The sequence below is a fragment of the Littorina saxatilis genome, linkage group LG16, assembly GCF_037325665.1.
Source record: "Littorina saxatilis isolate snail1 linkage group LG16, US_GU_Lsax_2.0, whole genome shotgun sequence".
NCBI lineage: Eukaryota > Metazoa > Mollusca > Gastropoda > Littorinimorpha > Littorinidae > Littorina > Littorina saxatilis.
The window spans coordinates 32,894,113-32,916,447 of NC_090260.1; the positions used below are offsets into that span (position 1 = coordinate 32,894,113).

The 22,335-nt window shown below is 39.9% G+C and overlaps 1 protein-coding gene across 1 annotated transcript in view; it reads left to right on the forward strand.

Moving 5' to 3' along the window:
* Positions 1-686: 686 nt before the first annotated feature.
* Positions 687-22,335, forward strand: part of LOC138950864 (uncharacterized) — a 64,511-nt gene continuing 42,862 nt past the window's right edge. Inside the window, exons 1-2 of the mRNA XM_070322575.1 lie at positions 687-832; positions 18,040-18,111. Of these exons, the coding sequence (XP_070178676.1) occupies positions 690-832; positions 18,040-18,111 (215 nt within the window). The 5' untranslated portion in view covers positions 687-689. The remainder of the gene's footprint in view (positions 833-18,039; positions 18,112-22,335) is intronic.

Here is a 22,335-nt window from a genome sequence, read left to right on the forward strand (position 1 = left end):
CATTGGCAAAGAAAGAAAAGGGGGGAGATGGGATAGAGCCACTTGTCAATTGTTTCTTGTTCACAAAAGCACTATTCAAAAATTTGCTCCAGGGGCTTGCAACGTAGTACAACTTGATGTACTACCTTACTGGGAGAATGCAAGTTTCCAGTACAAAGGACTTAACATTTCTTACATACTGCTTGACTAAAATCTTTACAAACATTGACTATATTCTATACAAGAAACACTTAGCAAGGGTAAAAGGAGAAACAGAATCCGTTAGTCGCCTCTTACGACATGCTGAGGAGCATCGGGTAAATTCTTCCCCCTAACCCGCGGGGGGTATAACCTTCGTGGTTGAAAACGACGTGAAACACCAAATAAAGAAAAAGAAAGAAAGGCAAAGAAAGAGCAAGATGGTTGCGCTTCCATTAAGTCACTACCTTTTTTTGACTAAGTGATGCGGTTACTATGCCGCGGCGTCATAGATGACGTTGGTCGCCTTGCAAACTGGCAGTGCGTTTTTGAGTAAATCTGAGGTACAGTGGATTCCCAAGTTAATTTAGATTCGTCAAATTCGCCAGAAACTTCTCTAAACGGGCGGATCAAGAGTGTCCCTTTAAGAACCGATAGAAAAGTCCCCTTCGTGACATGAGTCTGAAAATGGACAAAGACACATGCACCTATTAGAATTTACTTCCTGGTTAATGCCCTGCAATCCCAGAAGTCTCTGTTCAGTCGTGTCTGAGGCAGACAGGGTGACGGTGCATCACACGATGGGTCGCAATCACTTTCTGGCGTCTTTGTTTCTGCTTCTTTCCGCCCTGGCGATTGCGTCGGTGTTTTCGCAGTGAGTTTGAGTTTAATTTACTAAGTGCGAAGATCAGAACCTGAATCGAAGATGATTTTGCCTGGATGTTGCAGCCCCGAACAAACATGGGAAAGTTGTGTTGTGTTGTTATAATTATGTCGTGTCGTGTTGTAATGCATGGCAAAATGTATCGTATTATGTTGTAATGTCTTGTGTGGTGTTATATTGACATGTATTGTATCGTTGTGTCTTGGATTGTATTGTATTGTATTGCATTGGTTGGATTGGTTTGGATAGTATTGAGTTAGCTAATGAGTGGTAAATTAATCTGTGTGTTTGTTGTTTTGTATTTTGTTTTGTAGTTGTGTTTCTTTTTTTTTCTTTTCTTTTTTTTTTTTTTTTTTTTTTGGGGGGGGGGGGGAAGAGGGGAGTGGGCAGTTTAGGTCGTTATCATTTGCCTGTTTTGAATTGTGTTGCATTGTTTTCATCCTCGTGTAATTTATGCGTAAGTGTAAATCAGTGTGCAAGTGTTGTTAATGCGAAAGAATGTGTATGAGTGCGCCTTGTGGTGAGATATGTGCGCGTTATAAATTATCGTATTATTATTATTATTTGTGTATTTATTTACAACGAAACCTTTTAAGTTGTACCTAGTTTCCCGTGTGCGGGGTCATGTCAGTCACCGCCGACCTGTTTTGGCTTCACTCGTGAAAAGAACTTTCTTCCCGTTGTACTTAAAAATCAACACCATATATACCTCATTGTTGTCTGCAGTATTGGAGGTTTTTTTTCTTGTTTTTTTTCTTCAAATATTGGATTTTTCCTGAATTAATTATATAGGTTCATACTGTAACCGAAATTTACTTCACAACACAACAATAAATTCATCAGTTATATCTTGTGTGCGCGTGACAGCTGAAATGTGAATGTGCACATTTTTATTTGAATGTTATATGAAGTCTTATATCGCGCGCGTATCTCCAGACTCGGACTCAAGGCGCAGGGATCTATTTATGCCGTGTGAGATGGAATTGTTTACACAATACATCACGCATTCACATCGACCAGCAGATCGCAGCCATTTCGGCGCATATCCTACTTTTCACGGCCTATTATTCCAAGTCACACGGGTATTTTGGTGGACATTTTTTTATATCTATGCCTAAACAATTTTGCCAGGAAAGACCCTTTTGTCAATCGTGGGATCTTTAACGTGCTCACCCCAATGTAGTGTACAACGAAGGGACCTCGGTTTTTCGTCTCATCCGAAAGACTAGCACTTGAACCCACCACCTAGGTTAGGACAGGGGGGAGAAAATTGCTAACGCCCTGACCCAGGGTCGAACTCGCAACCTCTCGCTTCCGAGCGCAAGTGCGTTACCACTCGGTCACCCAGTCCACATCATCTTTTTATGACCTCAACAAAAATCTGTGAAACTCAGGTGTAAATGAAGGGAGTTTTAAGGCTTGACTTTAACCCTGAGAACAGGAAGTAAAAAGAAAGAAATCACTCGCCGACGTATCACAAAGAAAGAAAGAAAACCGTACACTGCATTTAAGAACTGAATGAAACCAGGTATTAATTTTAAGCTGAGATTTTTTTCTTTTCAATGTTACTAATTTATTCAGTTGTTAATTCTTTTGCAAAAATCACCCCATACTCAAGTTTTGCTTTCGCTCGCATTTCAATATTTTGCGAAATTAATACGATTAGTCAACCTGTGGAACTAACAATATGAAACTGAACGCACTGCCGCATTTCACGACAATAGCTTTGCGAGATTATCCGCGGCCAGCTCTCTCTGATCGCTTGAAGTGACAAGCCAGTATAGCGCAGTAGCGTAAAGCACTTCACAGGAAAGTGCGCTTTTTGGCTCACGTAAGTGTAGCCTATGCGATGCTAACTTTTGTCTGTCTGTGCGTGCGTGCGTGCGTGCGTGCGTGTGTGATAGAAACTTTAACATTTCCGAGTCTATGTAAAGCTCGCATAAGAAGATTACGTCTCGGTCAAAAGTGTTTGACGTGTGTGAAGACGTCACATTATGACGTAAGAGGGTTAGACGTCACGCGAAGGAATTACTGAAAGTCTCGGTCATTGTTATTGTGAGCGGGCCGAGACTAGTTGGCAGATCGCTTTCTTGCACAGTTTCACCTATGCTTACTGTGTGTGTGTGTGTGTGACGGAGTGATTGAGTTTGTGTTACTGTTTGTCGATTTCTTACGTGAGCCTTGAAGGCTTCGCCTCTTGTTTCTATTCTTTTTAACTTTCTGAACTTGTTTTTAATCCAAACATTACATATCTATATGTTTTGGGAATCAAAAAACGATAATGGATCGATTCCTACATTTTTAATTTCGAATAGAATTTTCAGAACTTTAATGACCAAACACATTCACTAACTTTTACATTTTTAATTTAAAATTTTTTATTTTGTTTTTGGATTCACAAACTGTTAAGCTTTCAAGAAGAAAAAATCCCATAGTCCAGGCTTCGTCGAAGACTGCTTGATCAAAATGTTAATCGAGAAACAAGAAGGTAAGTTGTTGGAACGTTTGATATTGACAAAACAGTACGTTACAATCACAAATATATCGACCCAACGGTTTTTTAAGTGCACAGACAACAATTAGTCCCGTCGCGATATAACCTTGAATGGTTGAAAACGACGTTAAACACCAAATAAAGAAAGAACAATTAGTCAGAAAAATCTTAATGGAATCGTTGGCCGCTTGTCAGGAAGCCAAGTGATTGAATGATTGTCAGTCATTTGCATGCCTAGCCTCCTGGCAAGCGGCCGATTCATTTCACCGATAGTTATCTTTGATGACGTCATATCCAGCTTTTTGTAGAAGTTGAGGCGGCACTGTCACACCCTCATTTTTTAAAAACATTGATTAAAGTTTTGGTCAAGCAATCATCGACAAAGGCCAGACTTTGGGGTTGCATTTCAGCTTGGAGGCTTAGAAATTTATTCAGGAGTTTGGACATTGAAAATCTGAAAATTGTAATTAAAATCATTTTTTGTATAAAACGATCTAAAAACATATTCGTCTTATTTTCCAAAAGCATATGAATATGTTATAATCGGATTAAAAACAAACTCTGAACATTAAAAGTATGAACATTATTATCACAGAAAAATGTCCGGAATCCATTTAAAAGCAATTTCATTTTATTCCTTGTCGGTTCCTGATTCCAAAAACATATAGATATGATATGTTTGAATTAAAAACAAGCTCAGAAAGTTAAAAAGGATAGTGATACAGAAAAGCGTGCTATCCTGCTCAGCGCAACCACTACAGCGCTATTCTGGCTTGTCAATTTCACTGCCTTTGTCACGAGCGGTGGACTGACAATGCTACAAGTATACGGTTTTGGTGAAAAAAATGTAGTGCGTTCAGTTTCATTCTGTGAGCTTATGATGCCAAAGTCACCGAGACAAACGTCATTATAGAAAAAAAAAATTGCGCACACTATAATTGCCCTCGATGATTTTTTAGAACTAACACGTCACGCCACACTTTCAGAGTGACGTTTCTTTGCTTTGACGTAATAGATTGCACGAGGGTTTAGAAGAGATCAAGGTTCCAAAACAAGCGTCTTCAATTTAGCTGCCTCGACTGCAGGACATTTTCAGTAAAATACACGTAAGTACAGTATGTAGGATAAACAGAATACTACATGGCTTGCTGTTTCGTACCAGATTTACACTCGTTGCTTTTTCAAATAGTGAACAGCTTGCTTTCGCTAGCAGTTCAGTATTTAAAAAAACAACTCGTGTAAATCTGGAACGACACAGCAAGCCATGTAGTATTCTCTATGTATCTCAGGAAGTAATTCTTTAATGAAATTAGTTCATTATTCAAACGCAGCATTTAACAAGTCGCGTGAACCGATATAAAAACATATAGTCAAGCTGTCGGCATCAAAGTAACAGATTAACACCAATGAACAGTCATTGCCGAGACTATACTAAGATAGTCTCGACTAACCACATCTAGAGACCGAGACGGGTCACGCTCGTCTCCGGGTAGCGTGCAAACGCAGTACTTACTTGACCTAATTTCTATCATTCTGAGCTCATTTTTAGAGTAAACATGACATATGTGTATATTTTTGAATTCAGGAGAAATTGAGAAATACGATGCAATCATTTTTAAATCTGTAAGTCTTCTTCTTCTTCGTCGTCGTTCACTAGATGGAGATGTATCTGTAAGTGAAAACTCGATTTTAATGACAACTTTAATGAGCAAGCTAATCAACTAATTGTTACGCTGCCGGGCTGAAATTCAATCCCATAGTCCGGACTTAGTCGAAGATTGCTTCACCAAAATTTCAATCCATTTTATTGAAAAATGAGGGCGTGACAGTGCTGCCTCAACTTTCACAAACAGCCGGATATGACGTCATCAAAGACATTTATGGAAAAAATGGAAAAAAAAATATCTGGGGATATCATACCCAGGAACTCTCATGAAACTGTTTATGAAGATCGGTCCAGTAGTTTTCTCTGAATTGCTCTACACACACTCACACATACACACATACATATATACATACATACAAACATACATACAAACATACATACACACACACACACACACACACACACACACACACACACACACACACACATACACCATCACCCTCGTCTCGATTCCCCGTTTATGTTAAAACATTTAGTCAAAACTTGACTAAATGTAAAAAGAGAAAAATACGAAACAAAACAATATTAACTGAACTAGTTTGCAAATTCTTTGTCAAATCAGTATTGGACATTGAACAAAATAACAACAAAACAAGACAAAAAACAAACGATATCAACTTAACTGCCAACATTACTATCAATCGTAAAGGAGACGTCCATTCAAATAGAAATACATATTATTCTAGGTTACGATTCTTTCTATATTTCGGCGGGTCGGTGTTAGTCAAGACTGGTTGTTCTCTGTGCACAGTGTTTTGTTTTTGTTTTTTAATCAATCAATCAATATCAATAAGAAGCTTATATCGCGCGTATCCCGTGGGTACAGTTCTAAGCGCTTGTCGAAGAGTTGTCAGCACAAGACTAACAGAAAACAAAACAGAAAAAAAAACTACTTCGATAAAACACCAGCATAGTGGCTTTTCAAGGAACTAATTCATTAAAAAAATCGTATTCACCACAGTAAGCAGTCAGCGTGTTGATTTGTGTTATGTGTCCAAGCGGAGGAATAGCCTTATTCCTTTTAAACATAAGTTTATTTTAACAAAGGTTGCAATCATGACATGCATACAAAGTTCACAGAAACAGCAACAAGCTAGAAGCTTATAGTGGTGTTCCTGCATGACAGTACAACATAAGGCGGTAACGGCTGAACAATTTGTCTCAATAAACCAAATCTATTAATAACGTAATAAACGTTGCATAATGATTATACAGAAAGACAGTAAAAGGAAGGAAGGAGGGAAAGAAGATGAATAAAAGAAGAGGGATGGGTAGGAGATGTGCAGAAGTTAAAGTTGTTGTCCGGCTTGTAGAGCATTTATTCTGGTTTGCCCAAAGCGGCCTGAACGTTCAATGAACGAGTGTACGGTACAATAGCCTTATTCCGTGTGCCAGTTCTGTGACGGTGTACCAAACAGTTTTTACGAGGAGTATGTCTTTCAATGGTACAAAACGTTACCCTTTTTTATACGATGTTGTTGTGTCTGTCCACAAAAAGACTGGTAACCAAGAACACGCGAACATTAGTTCATGTATCAAGATAAATATGATTTTGTTTCTTCCGTTTTCCTTCCTTTGTCCCATCGCTGGGCACTTCCTCACTTTCTCATATTGGAAACGGCTCATGTTTGTTTGTGCGTGGTAAAGATGTATTCATGCAGCCACCTGCACTTCTGTCAGAACGACCGCGGCCTGTTAATACTTTCCACTGTGATGACAGCGGATCACAGGTCTAGTGGTCAACCAACTTAGCTACCGGACCCCCACCAACTGACCCCCTCCCCAACCCACACCACCTCCCCCCTCCCAACTCCCCCTGCCCCCCCCCCCCCCCCCCCCCCCGCCCAACTCCCCAAAACCACATCGCCTCTGGTAGAATCACTTTATTTGTACTTTCTGTGATGTTTCCCAAAAATGTACTTTACCTTTCTGATTCATAAAGGTGCAATTTATGTGCTTGTCAGTGCTCAGTTCGAGTGACAACGTTAAGTCAACATCCACGCACAGAGTGTCAACTCCAATCTCTCTGCGATAAGATAAGATAAGATAAGATGAGATAAGATGAGATCAAATCAGATCAGATCAGATCAAATACGATCAGATGAGATAAGATAAGATAAGATAAGATAAAAAATAAAAATAAAATAAAATAAAAAAGAAAAGAAAAGATCAGATCAGATCCAACAATAGGAATGCATAATGATCCACGAATACAGTCGGACCTGTCTAAACGTACTGCCACGTTTTCGCCAGTCTCTTTAATTGTGTCTTCGTTTGGTCAGTCTCTTGAGTGGTTGCTTTGTTTGTTTTGTTTGTTTGTTTGCTTAACGCCCAGCCGACCACGAAGGGCCATATCAGGGCGGTGCTGCTTTGACATATAACGTGCGCCACACACAAGACAGAAGTCGCAGCACAGGCTTCATGTCTCACCCAGTAAAATATTATTCTGACACCGGACCAACCAGTCCTAGCACTAACCCCATAATGCCAGACGCCAGGCGGAGCAGCCACTAGATTGCCAATTTTAAAGTCTTTAGGTATGACCCGGCCGGGGTTCGAACCCACGACCTCCCGATCACGGGGCGGACGCCTTACCACTAGGCCAACCGTGCCGGTGGAGTGGTTGCTATGAACAAGTTAATCATATAGAATAATGAACATCGTCAAAGATCTTTTTGGGTGTTCGTTATCGACAGGTGGTCTGCAGGGCAGGATCGACTGTACCAGCTACAAGGTCAAAACACAAAACGCTATAAAAACGCGCGAAGAGAATGTGACAAATACAATCGTGAGGGAGAACCTATAAAAAGTTGCAGCCATTTATATATACAAGGACAGGTGTTCGTTCTTGAAAAGTGATCCACAGGGCTTGCAGGATCGAGTGCACCAACTACTAGGTCAACACACCAAACACACAAAAACGCGTGAAGAGAATGCAACAAATAAAGTCGTGAGCGAGAACTTATTAAAAGCTGAAGCCCCATACAAGAGCAACGTGTCAATAGTTGGGACACAGTTTTTTTCCCCCACGTTTACATAAGACAAATATGCTGCCCAGAATAAATGCATTCTGAGCCGCCACTAAATCCAGCACAATGACGTTAGCCTTGAATGCAAGTCGACACAAGTAATAGAAAAGCAATGTTACCCCTTGGAAACATTTGTACTTGGAAATACCCTCTTCCAATGTCAGGCGCAAAGAGCATAATTGTTAAGTTATGATGTTGCGCTATATAAATGCACATTTATTATTATTATTATTATTATTATTATTATTATTATTATTATTATTATTATTATTATTATTATTATTATTAATATCATTATTATTATTATTCCACCACTCCCCCCTCCGCCTCTCGCCAACCCTTCCTTAGCCAACATGTACACACACCACCCCACGCATCGCCTCAGACTGAGAAGTGTTTTTGTGTGTTTGGAATACCATTGTTGAACATTGTTAGATTTTGAATTTATGGGGTGGGGGTAGGGGTGGTTGATACACAAAACCTCCCAAAGAAGAATACAAAAATGGAACATACACCAGCTTTGACATCTTTTTTTTTCTTTTTCTTTTTTTTATCTTTTTTTCCCCAAAATGTTAATCAATCAATAAACACGTGATAACAAACATGGTAACTGTGTGTTTTCTGTTTGTACACATACTTTCTCCTTTACATGCGTTGCACAAAAACTCATTATGGTAATGACAGCTAGGTTTGAAGCTGAACACGTGTTTCATTAATGATAAATCTTTTCGTCTTTCAGTCATTGTTAAGCATTACAATGTGCAGCTGAAAATACGTAAATAATCAAAATAGATAAAAGGTTCGATCACCAAGGTTGGTAGAACCGTAAACTGTGCAAGAAATGCAGGTATAATCACACAGAAAAGGAATTGTGATTACGAAGTGAAAACTATAACTTTTTTTACCTTTTAAGAGAAGGACACATCACACAGCAAGGAAACTGAGGGCGGTGAAGTATTGAACATGTAATTTGTCAAACCACGGATCAACAAGAGAGACTAACTCATGGGACACGAGTGATAACCCCCAAATCGAGCCTGGTTATGGTGAAATAATTATAATGTGTTTTAAGTAGATGAAAGTGTTTTTACATCGATTTCAGACATTTTATTTGAATCATAATGTTCATATTTTAAATTTTCAAAGCTTGTTTTTAATCGGAATATAACATATATATATGTTTTTGGAATCAGAAAATGATGAAGAATAAGATAACATTATTTTTGGATCGTTTTGGAAATTTTTTTTTTAATTTTCAGATTTGTAATGACCAAACTCATTAATTAATTTCTAAGCCTCCGAGCTGAAATGCAATACAAAGTCCGGCCTTCGTCGAAGATTGCTTGGCCAAAATTTCAATCAATTCCATTGAAAATGAGGGTGTGACAGTGTCGCCTCAACTATTACAAAAAGCCGGATATGACGTCATCAAAGACATTTATCGAACAACTGGAAATACATCGGGGGATGTCATTCCCGGGAACTCTCATGTAAAGTTTCATAAAGATCGGTCCTGTAGTTTACTCTGAATAGCTCTGTTCACATGCACACACACACACACACACACACACACACACACACACACACACACACACACCCACGCACACACACACACACACACACACATACACCACGACCCTCGTCTCGATTCCCCCTCTATGTTAAAACATTTAGTCAAAACTTGACTAAATGTAACAAGAAGAGCAAACGCTCGATCGAGTCACTTTCGCAGTTCTGAATATTATATGAGGCATCAGATGGACAGGAAGAAATTGCTATTCACAACACAATGAGTCACGTTCACATAAAATTTGAGCCCGGTCACTTTTATAGTTTCCGAGAAAAGCCCAACGTTAAGTTGTGTGTTGCCGAACAGAAAAGGCTAGTTATCTCCCTTGTTTTTCTGATAACGTTCGTAAAAGGCTACAGATGTAAATACTTTGATGTAAAGAATAATCCTACAAAGTTTCAATCACATCCGATGAACTTTGTCAAAGATATAAAATGTCTAATTTTTCCTTTGACGCTGACCTGTGACCTTGAAAAAGGTCAAAGGTCAACGAAACCATCGTTAAAGTGTAGAGGTCATTGGAGGTCACGACTAAACAAAATATGAGCCCGATCGCTTTGATAGTTTCCGAGAAAAGTCCAACGTTAAGGTGGTGTCTACGGACGGCCGGCCGGACGGCCGGCCGGCCGGACAGACTAACACTGACCGATTACATAGAGTCACTTTTTCTCAAGTGACTCAAAAAGCAGACAATAGAGGAATTTAAGGGGTCTTTCCTCTCGCCAGGTTTCAATCAAGAAAATAACCTCGGCCGTTTGAAGGCGATAACAAGTCGCGTAAGGCGAAAATACAATATTTAGTCAAGTAGCTGTCGAACTCACAGAATGAAACTGAACGCAACGCAACGCAGCAAGACCGTATACTCGTAGCATCGTCACTCCACCGCCCGTGGCAAAGGCAGTGCCCGTGGAATTGACAAGAAGAGCGGGGTGTTCGTTGCGCTGAGAAGGATAGCACGCTTTTCTGTACCTCTCTTTGTTTTAACTTTCTGAGCGTGTTTGTAATCCAAACATATCATATCTATATATTTTTGGAATCAGGAACCGACAAGGAATAAGATGAAAGTGTTTTTAAATTGATTTCGAAAAAAAAAATTTGATAATAATTTTTATATATTTAATTTTAAGAGCTTGTTTTTAATCCGAATATAACATATTTATATGTTTTTGGAATCAGCAAATGATGAAGAATAAGATAAACGTAAATTTGGATCGTTTTATAAATTTTTATTTTTTTTTACAATTTTCAGATTTTTAATGACCAAAGTCATTAATTAATTTTTAAGCCACCAAGCTGAAATGCAATACCGAACCCCGGGCTTCGTTGAAGAGTACTTGACCAAAATTTCAACCAATTTGGTTGAAAACTGAGGGCGTGACAGTGCCGCCTCAACTTTCACGAAAAGCCGGATATGACGTCATCAAAGACATTTATCAAAAAAATGAAAAATACGTTCGGGGATTTCATACCCAGGAACTCTCATGTCAAATTTCATAAAGATCGGTCCAGTAGTTTAGTCTGAATCGCTCTACACACACACACACACACACGCACGCACGCACACATACGCACATACACCACGACCCTCGTTTCGATTCCCCCTCGATGTTAAAATATTTAGTCAAAACTTGACTAAATATAAAAAAAGGGATTAAAAACGTAAGTGAGAATGGCGGGGCTGGTAATTAAATTAAAAATAGTCCTTCTTACCAGTACATAGCCCGGCACGGTCCCTGTTTGATTCAAATGTGAAAGTGCGTGGAATAAACAACAACAACCTTCTGATACTGTAAGCGTAGACATATTTGATTGAGATCAAATGTGTATGGCCTTACAAACAGTATTCTAATACTTTCAAAGTATTCAATTTAAATTTGTCGTTCATCATAGCTGTTAAGCTATATGTTTGGAAGATTGTGTTTTTTAATTCACCGGTGATCATGTCGAAACGCAGATTGAAATATTGGCAGACTTTTTTTGTGTGAAAATGTTTGTATAACTGTTCATAATAGTATGTTTTGGGGGTTGAAAGAGAGAGAGAGAGAGAGAGAGAGAGAGAGAGAGAGAGAGAGAGAGAGAGAGAGAGAAAGAGAAAGAGAGAGAGAGAGAGGGAGAGAGAGCAAATGAATTGCCATGAATTGGATTGGATTGAATTGAATCGAATTGAATCTTATTATTCGACGGTGACAGAATACGTATTCTTCTTTAATCCGGCCCTCGCCCATTTAGGGGTAACTCAATAACAAGAAGAATAGAAGTTAGAACAAGTCGCGTAAGGCGAAATTACTACATTTAGTCAAGCTGTGGAACTCACAGAATGAAACTGAACGCACTGCATTTTTTGACTCACATGCGAAGCAAAAGTGAGTCTATGTACTCACCCGAGTCGTCCGTCCGTCCGTCCGTCCGGACGTCCGTCCGTCCGTCCGGAAAACTTTAACGTTGGATATTTCTTGGACACTATTCAGTCTATCAGTACCAAATTTGGCAAGATGGTGTATGATGACAAAGCCCCAAAAAACATACATAGCATCTTGAACTTGCTTCAAGGTCAAGGTCGCAGGGGCCATAAATGTTGTCTAAAAAACAGCTATTTTTCCCATTTTTCCCATTTTCTCTGAAGTTTTTGAGATTTAATACCTCACCTATATATGATATATAGGGCAAAGTAAGCCCCATCTTTTGATACCAGTTTGGTTTACCTTGCTTCAAGGTCAAGGTCACAGGAGCTCTTCAAAGTTGGATTGTATACATATTTTGAAGTGACCTTGACCCTGAACTATGGAAGATAACTGTTTCAAACTTAAAAATTATGTGGGGCACATGTTATGCTTTTATCATGAGACACATTTGGTCACATATGATCAAGGTCAAGGTCACTTTGACCCTTATGAAATGTGACCAAAATAAGGTAGTGAACCACTAAAAGTGACCATATCTCATGGTAGAAAGAGCCAATAAGCACCATTGTACTTCCTATGTCTTGAATTAACAGCTTTGTGTTGCATGACCTTGGATGACCTTGACCTTGGGTCACATGTATTTTGGTAGGAAAAATGTGTAAAGCAGTTCTTAGTGTATGATGTCATTGCTTGGTTTAGCTGAAGGTCAAGGTCATGTAAAGGTCAAGCATGTGAGTCGTATGGGCTTTGCCCTTCTTGTTTCACAATGACCGTAGTCCGCCGCTTGTGCAAAACGGAGTGAAACTGACGAGCCTATTTAGCGCGGTAGTGGTTTCGCTGTGCTGCATAGCACGCTTTTCTGTACCTCTCTTCGTTTTAACTTTCTGAGCGTGTTTTTAATCCAAACATATCATATCTATATGTTTTTGGAATCAGGAACCGACAAGGAATAAGATGAAATTGTTTTTAAATCGATTTCGGAAATTAAATTTTGATGATAATGTTTATATTTTTAATTTTCAGATATTGTTTTTAATCCAAATATAACATATTTATATGTTTTTGGAATCAGGAAATGATGTAGAATAAGATGAACGTAAATTTGGATCGTTTTATATAAACAAAAATTTTATTACAATTTTCAGATTTTTAATGACCAAAGTCATTAATTAATTTTTAAGCCACCAAGCTGAAATGCAATACCAAAGTCCGGCCTTTGTCGAAGATTGCTTTACAAAAATTGCATCAATTTGATTGAAAAATGAGGGTGTGACAGTGCCGCCTCAACTTTTACAAAAGGCCGGATATGACGTCATCAAAGACATTTATCGAAAAAATGGGAAAAAAATATCTGGAGATATCATACCCAGGAACTCTCATGTAAAATGTTATAAAGATCGGTCCAGTAGTTTACTCTGAATCGCTCTACACACACACACACACACAGACACACACACACAGACAGACACACATACACCACGACCCTCGTCTCGATTCCCCCTCTATGTTAAAACATTTAGTCAAAACATGACTAAATGTAAAAAGGGAAAGGGAGAGCGAGTTTGTTTGTTTGTTTATCTGTTGCTTAACGTCCAGCCGACTACGCAGAGCCATATCAGGACGAGGAAGGGGGGGATGAAGGGGGCCACTTGTCAAGCGATTCCTGTTTACAAATGCACTAACCCATTACTTGTGTCCCAGCAGGCTTTAGTAAAACTAAATTAATACCTACTGGAAGATTACCAGTTTCCAGTATGTTAAAATAGGCTTAACCTATCTACTGCTGGACTTACATCAGAACACTAACAGATTAAACTATACATGAATCGCGAGACAAGCGGCAAGAGAAGAGATTTTTGGAAAAAATACAGGTGAATGAGCAAGAAGGCAGAAAAAAGAAAAGAATTCATGAAGAAAAAGAGAGCATGACAGGAAAGAGGAACCAAAAATCTACCTAACAGCAAACTAGAAAGCTCCTGCGGTTCCAAAAACAGGAGGGGCCTTTAATTTCATAACCGCAGTGCCCCACTGCGGGAAGGGAGAGCGAGGGGGGGGGGGGGGTGGGTGGTAGGGGGTAGGTTCGAAACGTTGACAATAATGCATACCCTACGTGTTAGCATAGGTCAATACATAAAAATAAAACCCATATCGACTTCCAGCGTGAGACCAGGAAGTGTTTACTGCAGTAAACAACTCAGGTGTTTGAAATATCATCGACTCTATTTTTAACTGTCTTGACAAAGAACACCGTGCTAGCTATGCACACACAATGCATGCTAAATGTTGAATAACAAAATAACTTTTCAATGTTCATGCAAACGAGAGAAATTTGAGCCATCAGGGACAATTTCATGTCAAATATCTGCGTACTCTGAATACAGCGTGCATGACGAATTTGAAATTAATGGGTTCGATCTAAAAATGAATTCGATTGCTTGCAAAGTTATTATATCTTACGTACACGTAACTGCGCAAATCTATATGCGCTTTTTGATAGTGAACGGTTAATGTGAAAGTGTTGGGGTGGTGCGTGGGGGGTGGGGGTCCTAAAAAACGGGGGTGTTGAGGGGGGTTCCACTGTTAAAAAAACAACAACATTCATATACTTCTGTTTAGTTTTATTTCTTCTTTTTTTCTCAATTTGGATGATATTTGTTTGTTTTATTGTGACCCACCACGGAATGAGTCGCATGTCACGTTTGCATGATTTTCATATTTTTACATTTTCCTAAAGAGTTTTTTATGCTCTATCCAGTGGTGAAAACCGTTTTAGAACACTTTTTCAGTTATAAGCCTGTGACTAAGGTGACCCTCACACTGTTACCAGACACCCCCCAGACCTATTTTAAGCCTAGGGCAGACCGCGTGAGGTGACATGCCACTCATTCATTCCGTGCCGGGTGGAGGGTCACAATTGGTTGACTGCAGTCTGTAACAAGAAAATTGGTTGATTAAAATCAACATGGCCGAAGCAATATTTTCATAAAAGAAGCGGTATTGTACGGGCACATGTTGAATTTGGGTTACATGTGTTGCAGAGTATTTGAAAATCCGTAGGCATAAAAACATGCAAAGAAGAGTGATAGGTCCCTGTTGTGAATATAATCAAGTGGATAAATTGATTACTTATGTTTCAGTAGAACGGCAAACAACGACACATGTTCACCGCCCTCAGCTAATTGAAGAAAGAGGGCGGCCATTAATAAATAGTAGAGCATAGTGCAATTTCATGTTGGCATCTTCTCCACTGAAAGCTACAACCCAAAGACTGAAGACCAAGGTGCTTTACCCCACTTCTGACCCGAATCACCCCCCTCCTGCTAGGTACACGTGCACTCAAGTTAACCTCTGCTTTGACCTGTGTGCCAGGAGTCGGATGGGAGAGAGCGAGAGCGAGAGAGACACACACACACACACATAAACAGAGACAGACATAGAAAGACAGAAGCGGAGAGACTCAGAGGGAGACACAGACAAAGACATACATACACTGATACACAGAGAGAGAGAGAGAGAGAGAGAGAGAGAGAGAGAGAGAGAGAGAGAGAGAGAGAGAGAGAGAGAGAGAGATCAAATCAAATCGAATCAAATTTTATTTTACGAGGGTTGTGGCATAAGCAATATATAAACAAGCTTCTTTTCAACCAGCCCTCGCCCAGAGAGGGACTATTCTAATCTTGAATACATATATATATGTATATATACATACGTAAAACAATTACAAAAGATAAGCAAGGCAGAGAAACTATTCACATGACTATATACACGTTGTAGGCTATACATACATTCTTGCGTTATGAAACACTGATGCTTTATGGACAGATATGATCAATATGAAAATAATCAGAACGAAGTCTTCCATCACTGTGACTTTTCGTAATTTGACATTAAATGTAATGAGAGGTGTTTTTTGAAAGTATTGAGACTTGTTGGGACTCGAACTGATTCCGGGAGAGAATTCCACAAAACGCTGCCAGAATAAGCTAAACTTGATTTAAAGAGATCTATCCGCGGAATGGGGACGTTGAATTTTCGGCTTGGTTTGGCTTTAAATTTTGTAATAAAAGCACTCGGTGCATGGCCGGAAATGATTTTGTGAAGGAGCACGCCTTTATTTGATTTAAATCTTTCTTTTAAAGGCAAAATCTTAAGTTTTTTATAATCGTCGAAAACAATACTGGATTGTTTTAATAGAACTGATTTTAGTGCTCGTCTGTGTAGACTGTACAGTGGTTTTAAAATGTTTGCACTGGCAGAGTCCCAGATGGTCGAACAATAATCCGTGATGGTTTGTATGTATGCATTATAAAATAATAACCTTGAGTGTGGATCAAGAAAGTGCTTTATTCTGTTCAACAAATATATTTTCCTCGACACGGTTTTGCTCAACGATCTAACATGATGGGTCCAAGATAAATTATTATCGATATTTACTCCCAAAACTTTGTGATCTCCTACTTCCGCTATTGCATCGTTGCCAATTAATAAGGAATGAGGATTATTCTTGATGTTTTGTCTTTTTTGCCTTGTTGTAATTAACATGTATTTGGTCTTTTGGGGGTGAAGACTCATGTGGTTATATTTTGTCCAATTAATGAGATAATCTACACTGTTCTGCAATGATAAATAAACTTTGTCTAATTTTTTATCAGAAGTGTGTATGGTCGTATCATCAGCAAATAGTTCACAATCATCATTAACACTAAAAGGAAGATCGTTAATATACAGAGAGAAAAGAAGTGGCCCAAGGACAGAACCCTGGGGGACTCCATATAACACCGGTCTTTTACTTGACATAGTGGAATTCACGCAGACGGATTGCTCTCGTCCGGCTAAGAAAGATGAGAGGAGGCATAGGGTTTGGGGTGACAATCTATACTCAGCTAATTTTCTTAAAAGTAACTCATGATTAATGACGTCGAATGCTTTTGCAAAATCGACGAATAGGACACCACAGAGTTCATTATTATTAATGTTGCTAAGCAAGTTTTCAAGAAGGTTTATTAATGCTGTGTGGCACGAATGATTTACTCTGAAGCCTGACTGATTTGAATGAATAAGGTCGTATTTCTTCAAATGTGCGGCCAAGTGTGTATATATGTGTTTTTCAAGTGGTTTGGATAAAACAGGAAGAATCGAGATTGGTCTGTAATTGGCGGGGTCAGAAGAATTACCTGATTTGAATAGCGGGATTACTTTTGCCTCCTTTAATTTGGCGGGAAAGTCAGATTTGTCCAGGCACAAGTTGTAAACGTATGTCAGAGATTCTGCAATAAAAGGGGCAGACAACTTCAAAATTTTCCCATCAAGATTATCTAGACCATGAGTACCAGTTTGTTTTAAGCATATCAGATAATGGAAGACTTCGAGAGAGAGAGAGAGAGAGAGAGAGAGAGAGAGAGAGAGAGAGAGAGAGAGAGAGAGAGAGAGAGAGAGAGAGAGAGAGAAGAGAAAGAGAGAGAGAGAGAGAGAGAGGGAAAAACAAACTGTAACTGATCTCGTGAGAACGGTAACAAAACGAGACATGTCAGATCTCCGAACCCATTGCAATAGATTTATTCATTAAGGAGATTTCTATAGCGCATAACTAAAAGCACTATGCGCTCCTGCGGCCATCAGAATTGTTATAAACTTTAGACGAGGCAATAGTGATTTTGATTGTTTGACATTTAATGATATTGATGTTCAGGACACTGCCCACCACTAGCACTTGGACGTTGTATGGCAAAATGACTGCAAATGGAATGTCCTAATTAATAGTATTGCAAGTAAAGTTATGTTATTGATTAATAAATGCTTATTTACATGCGGCAGTCGGAAAGAAATACGTAGCGGTACAAGGGAGGCAACCGCGCATTTTGACTCCGTGCAAGGGCCTGGTTGCTTCCCTGCCAGTTTACCAGTCTGTCTGTCTGTCTGTCTGTCTGTCTATCTGTCTTCGCGTCTGCCCGTCTGTCTGTATGTCCTTTCGACAACTTGCCAAGATAATAACTCTCATAATGCTCCAAAATGTCTTCATCGTAACTTTTGTTTGCAGAGATCACGTGTGCAGCCGCCGGGCAGTCAGGTACCGCCCTAGGCGTGTGTGCAGGCACTGGTGGTGGTGGAGGTAAGGGACTATAGACTATTTATACATACACATAGATGTAAGATCATACTTGTTTTCTGTTTGTATCGTTAGTGTCTTGTCCATCTTCGTATGGAATCTTAAACAGAATGAGGCAGAGCGATGTTAAGCTATCAAATAACCAAAGTTATGAGGATGAAAGTCGCTTGTTCATTTCAATGCTTGTTATTCTCTCAGGTGCCAGGAGAAAAGGTTCCGTACAACTCTCGCTTACTCTATTACACAGTCATGTCGAATGCATAAAGAGCGATTACTTCCCTTTGGTTATTTGACATCTTCGTATGGGCTAATTTTCTTCTCTCACTTCTCTTTGCTATTGCTAATCAAGGGGTTTGAAGCTACAGAGGGGTGACAAAAGTGATGTATACTCGATGTCGACAAACTACAAACTGAAATTGTGAGCGTCGGAACTGATAAACAGTGGAGCGTAACAAAATGCCACATGGTGACAGTACATGATGTGACCGTTTTGTCCAAGAAGTTTCTGTCAGCGTTTTGCTGCGTGCTGGTTGAGTTATGAACATGACCAGGACAAGTATAAAGTGTACAGTTACTGTGCAAACAACCTATTGTACAGGTGAGAAAAGCTAATAACCTCAATTATGAAATGTAGCAACAAAGTCTGAGAGAAACCAAGGGAATATTTGTTTAACTGTTCGAACGGCTAGAGTTGCGTGAATTATTGAATAAGAGCACTAGATGTACAAAGTCTCAGTGGAGGCGTCACTTTTCGTTCGTCGAGGTTGATTATGATTTCGTGAACTGGGTACCGAAAGGCCCCAGGCTGAACTACAAGGACTTGGAGGAGGTTGGCCCCTAGACGTGTGGCATGCAGGCCCACCGGCGTGTGGATACGCCCTGGTGCCCACGAACCAACCCCCAACTATGGGTTAAATAGCCGGGCAGGACAGGCTCGTCAACCCTGGAAGGCAGCTGTCCTAGGAGAAGATCACTCCAAAATTAAAACGAGGGCAGAGGAGGCTCACTATCCCTGCAAGGAAACTCCTCTAGGAGAAGGACCACTCCAAATTTAAACCCACGTAGTCCCCCGAAGACGGAAGACATCGGCCATTAGGCGGGGAGCAGACCGGATGTCTACGCTTACTACGACAAATGATTGTGTCTAGGTCGAATGTTCGTGATTATGATTTCGGGCTGTTTGACCCATTTTTAAGTCGGGCGTTTGAATGTATTAATTAGCACGAAAATATGATCGACAAATTCAAAAACAGCATCTTTTTTTCCTGTGTTATTTAAACATTCGAAAACGAGGACTGTTCAAGTCTGCTGTGATCCCTACCATGTGCATTTACACAGCCGTGACTAGAAGACACATCAACAGAGGAAGAGGAAGATTAAAAGCGAATTTCCAGCATCAATTAGTCAAACGCAAATCTAGAGGCAGCTGTCAGTCGTCACTTGATAGAATTGTTAATCCAATTATTGAAGACTGTGCACACATTGCTTTCTTTCAACCTATTGTCACTTATGAGGAGCAAAGGAACCAATTACCAAAAGCCCAAAGGTCTGAGGCAAATAAAGTATTTGTCACGAAGTGGTTTGCATGTGAATTTATTATGCGTGTTCTGCCCTTTTGCACTGTCTCTACCCTTTCACACCAAACACTTCAAAACAGAATTTGGGAGGATGCAGGCTCATTATTTCCTCAACCAAAAACAACATACTTCTTCACTTTAAATACATCAATACGAACAACTTTTCAACACACAGTTCGCACAATCTTCCAGCTTTCACTCAAGGCATGTAAATACATATTATAACAATACTTTCTCAAATATAGATTAACGCACACAAGAAGGTACCAACAGACACTCACGAGTTCGTATCACGGCTCACTGCATGTCGCCAGTTCACTTACTTGTCTCGCTGAATCCTCGTAGAATAATGAATTCAGATGCCAACACACAGAGATGCTAACACACACCTTTCGCTGAAGATGCCAACACACACCTTTCACTGAAGATGCCAACACACACCTTTCACTGAAGATGCCAACACACACCTTCCAGGTTTCTGAGAAACCCTTCCGCCCGTAGCGGAAACAACCGTCGTCAGCTACGACCGGTCTCGATGAAGACTCCACTCGTCTAGTCATCTGCGCCGAGGTGGTCCCTTGCTTCCACCGTCGTCTAGCGCTTCTCTCGTGTAAGGTCCCTCCCTTATACGCCATGGAAATCCCTCATGGAAACTCCTAAAGAATTTAACCAAGTCTTAATACAACATTCTCTAAAACCATCTCTTCTTCCAAACGTTCATGTACCACTCATACATTCTCGTTCATTCCACGTTCACATTCCGTACAGATTCAATATCCAAACTAACACTTAATCAATGAATAACACTCCCCATACAAAGCATGACCGTCTTAAACATAACATAAATGCGTAGCAATTATGTTCAAGAAATTCCCCATGAAAAACCGTGAAACAATTACATCAAGAATTCTCTCAACGCTTCACACTAAGATTGGGTGCACTTTATACACACTAACCTTTACGCTCCAGCTATGTATTCCAACATCAATAATATACAACATAGTAAATCATTTACCTTAAGAGACCCGTCTCTTGAAAGAGTACTTGTTCCCAGAACAAGTCTGACACACGCTGAACAACCTTCCCGGTTGGAAATCTCACACGCTGTGACGTTATTTACCTCAGACCAGCTACATGTCTCAAACACAACTCACATCAAGCTAAGCCAGTTTTGCGTGCAACACCCGAAACACGTGAATAACGCCAGTCCGGTCAGCTACCATCGCCTCTACAACATTTAGGGAGGTTAAAAACACGACGTGGTTTCACCTCACAAATATGCTACTCACATCTTTGTGACAGTATTGTTATCGCTTTTGTTCAAGGCGATCCAAATGTATCGCTCTGAATTTACGTCTTCCGTTATGCATCACGCTACACGTATGCCACCACCCTGCACACCTTTATAAATGCACACGCTCTCGTGAGAGACAAGACAAGACAGGACAGAATCTTTATTATCGAGGGTAATAGATAAGCAAGAATATAGCTATTCTGATGGACACGTGGGGGAATTCGGGGGCTGTGATTGGATGGTCTCTTCCGATCATCAAAGCATAATGCTACGGAAGTCGGCCATTTTTGCCAATATCCAAAAGCATATTGGCAATAACAAAGACGCATGGTTCCGGTTTACCCATCTGTACCACACGATGTTTCAATCGACAACAGCATACACTGACAACTTGAAATTCTTCTCGGGAATGTTTTTTAGCTTTTCAAATGTCGATAGCATACCCTTTTCTGCTATCTTCCCGATGAAACAGGACTAAACCAATTATTTTCTGTCCCTAAACACCACAAAATGCCCAAAGTCGAAAGATGTAGTACAAACAGGGGAATAAAACGGAACAGCCGTTTTTGTGTGCCTGTGTGAGCTCAGTTGCCGACTGACACAAACTTTCGCATTCGGCTTTTCTTATCTCGTAACTCCACACTAAATACCCAGGCCACTTCCCCTCTGAAGTATTGATGTACAACCCATGGCACTAACATTCATGTAGTCGTTTATAACTAAGGTTGACAAATTCGCTTCATGACGAGACAAGTATAAATGCCATTCACACAAACTGAAAACTTCGCTGCCGTCTGCTCGCGTTGTACGGATTAGCTGTTCTCTTCTCCTCCCCTTGTTGCATCCTAGTTCTTCAGTTGTTTCTAGTTTTCCGTTGATGTTTTGTTTTGGTCTTCTTCATAAGTAGTCTTGTTCAAAATTTAAAAAAATCAAACTTCTTTTTGTTGTGTACGAATGAACTAATAAAAATGTGTTGTCAAATCGAGTTTTTTTCCAAAGTCAGTGTGGCGCCTGCGCAAAACTAATGCGCATAAGAAACGGCGTCTGCTATCAAAACCTGAGATCAACGCATCGACGCAAAAACTGTCATTTTTGAGTCACTTGAGAAAAAGTGACTCTATGTAATCGGTCAGTGTTAGTCTGTCCGGCCGGCCGGCCGGCCGTCCGGCCGGCCGTCCGTAGACACCACCTTAACGTTGGACTTTTCTCGGAAACTATCAAAGCGATCGGGCTCATATTTTGTTTAGTCGTGACCTCCAATGACCTCTACACTTTAACGATGGTTTCGTTGACCTTTGACCTTTTTCAAGGTCACAGGTCAGCGTCAAAGGAAAAATTAGACATTTTATATCTTTG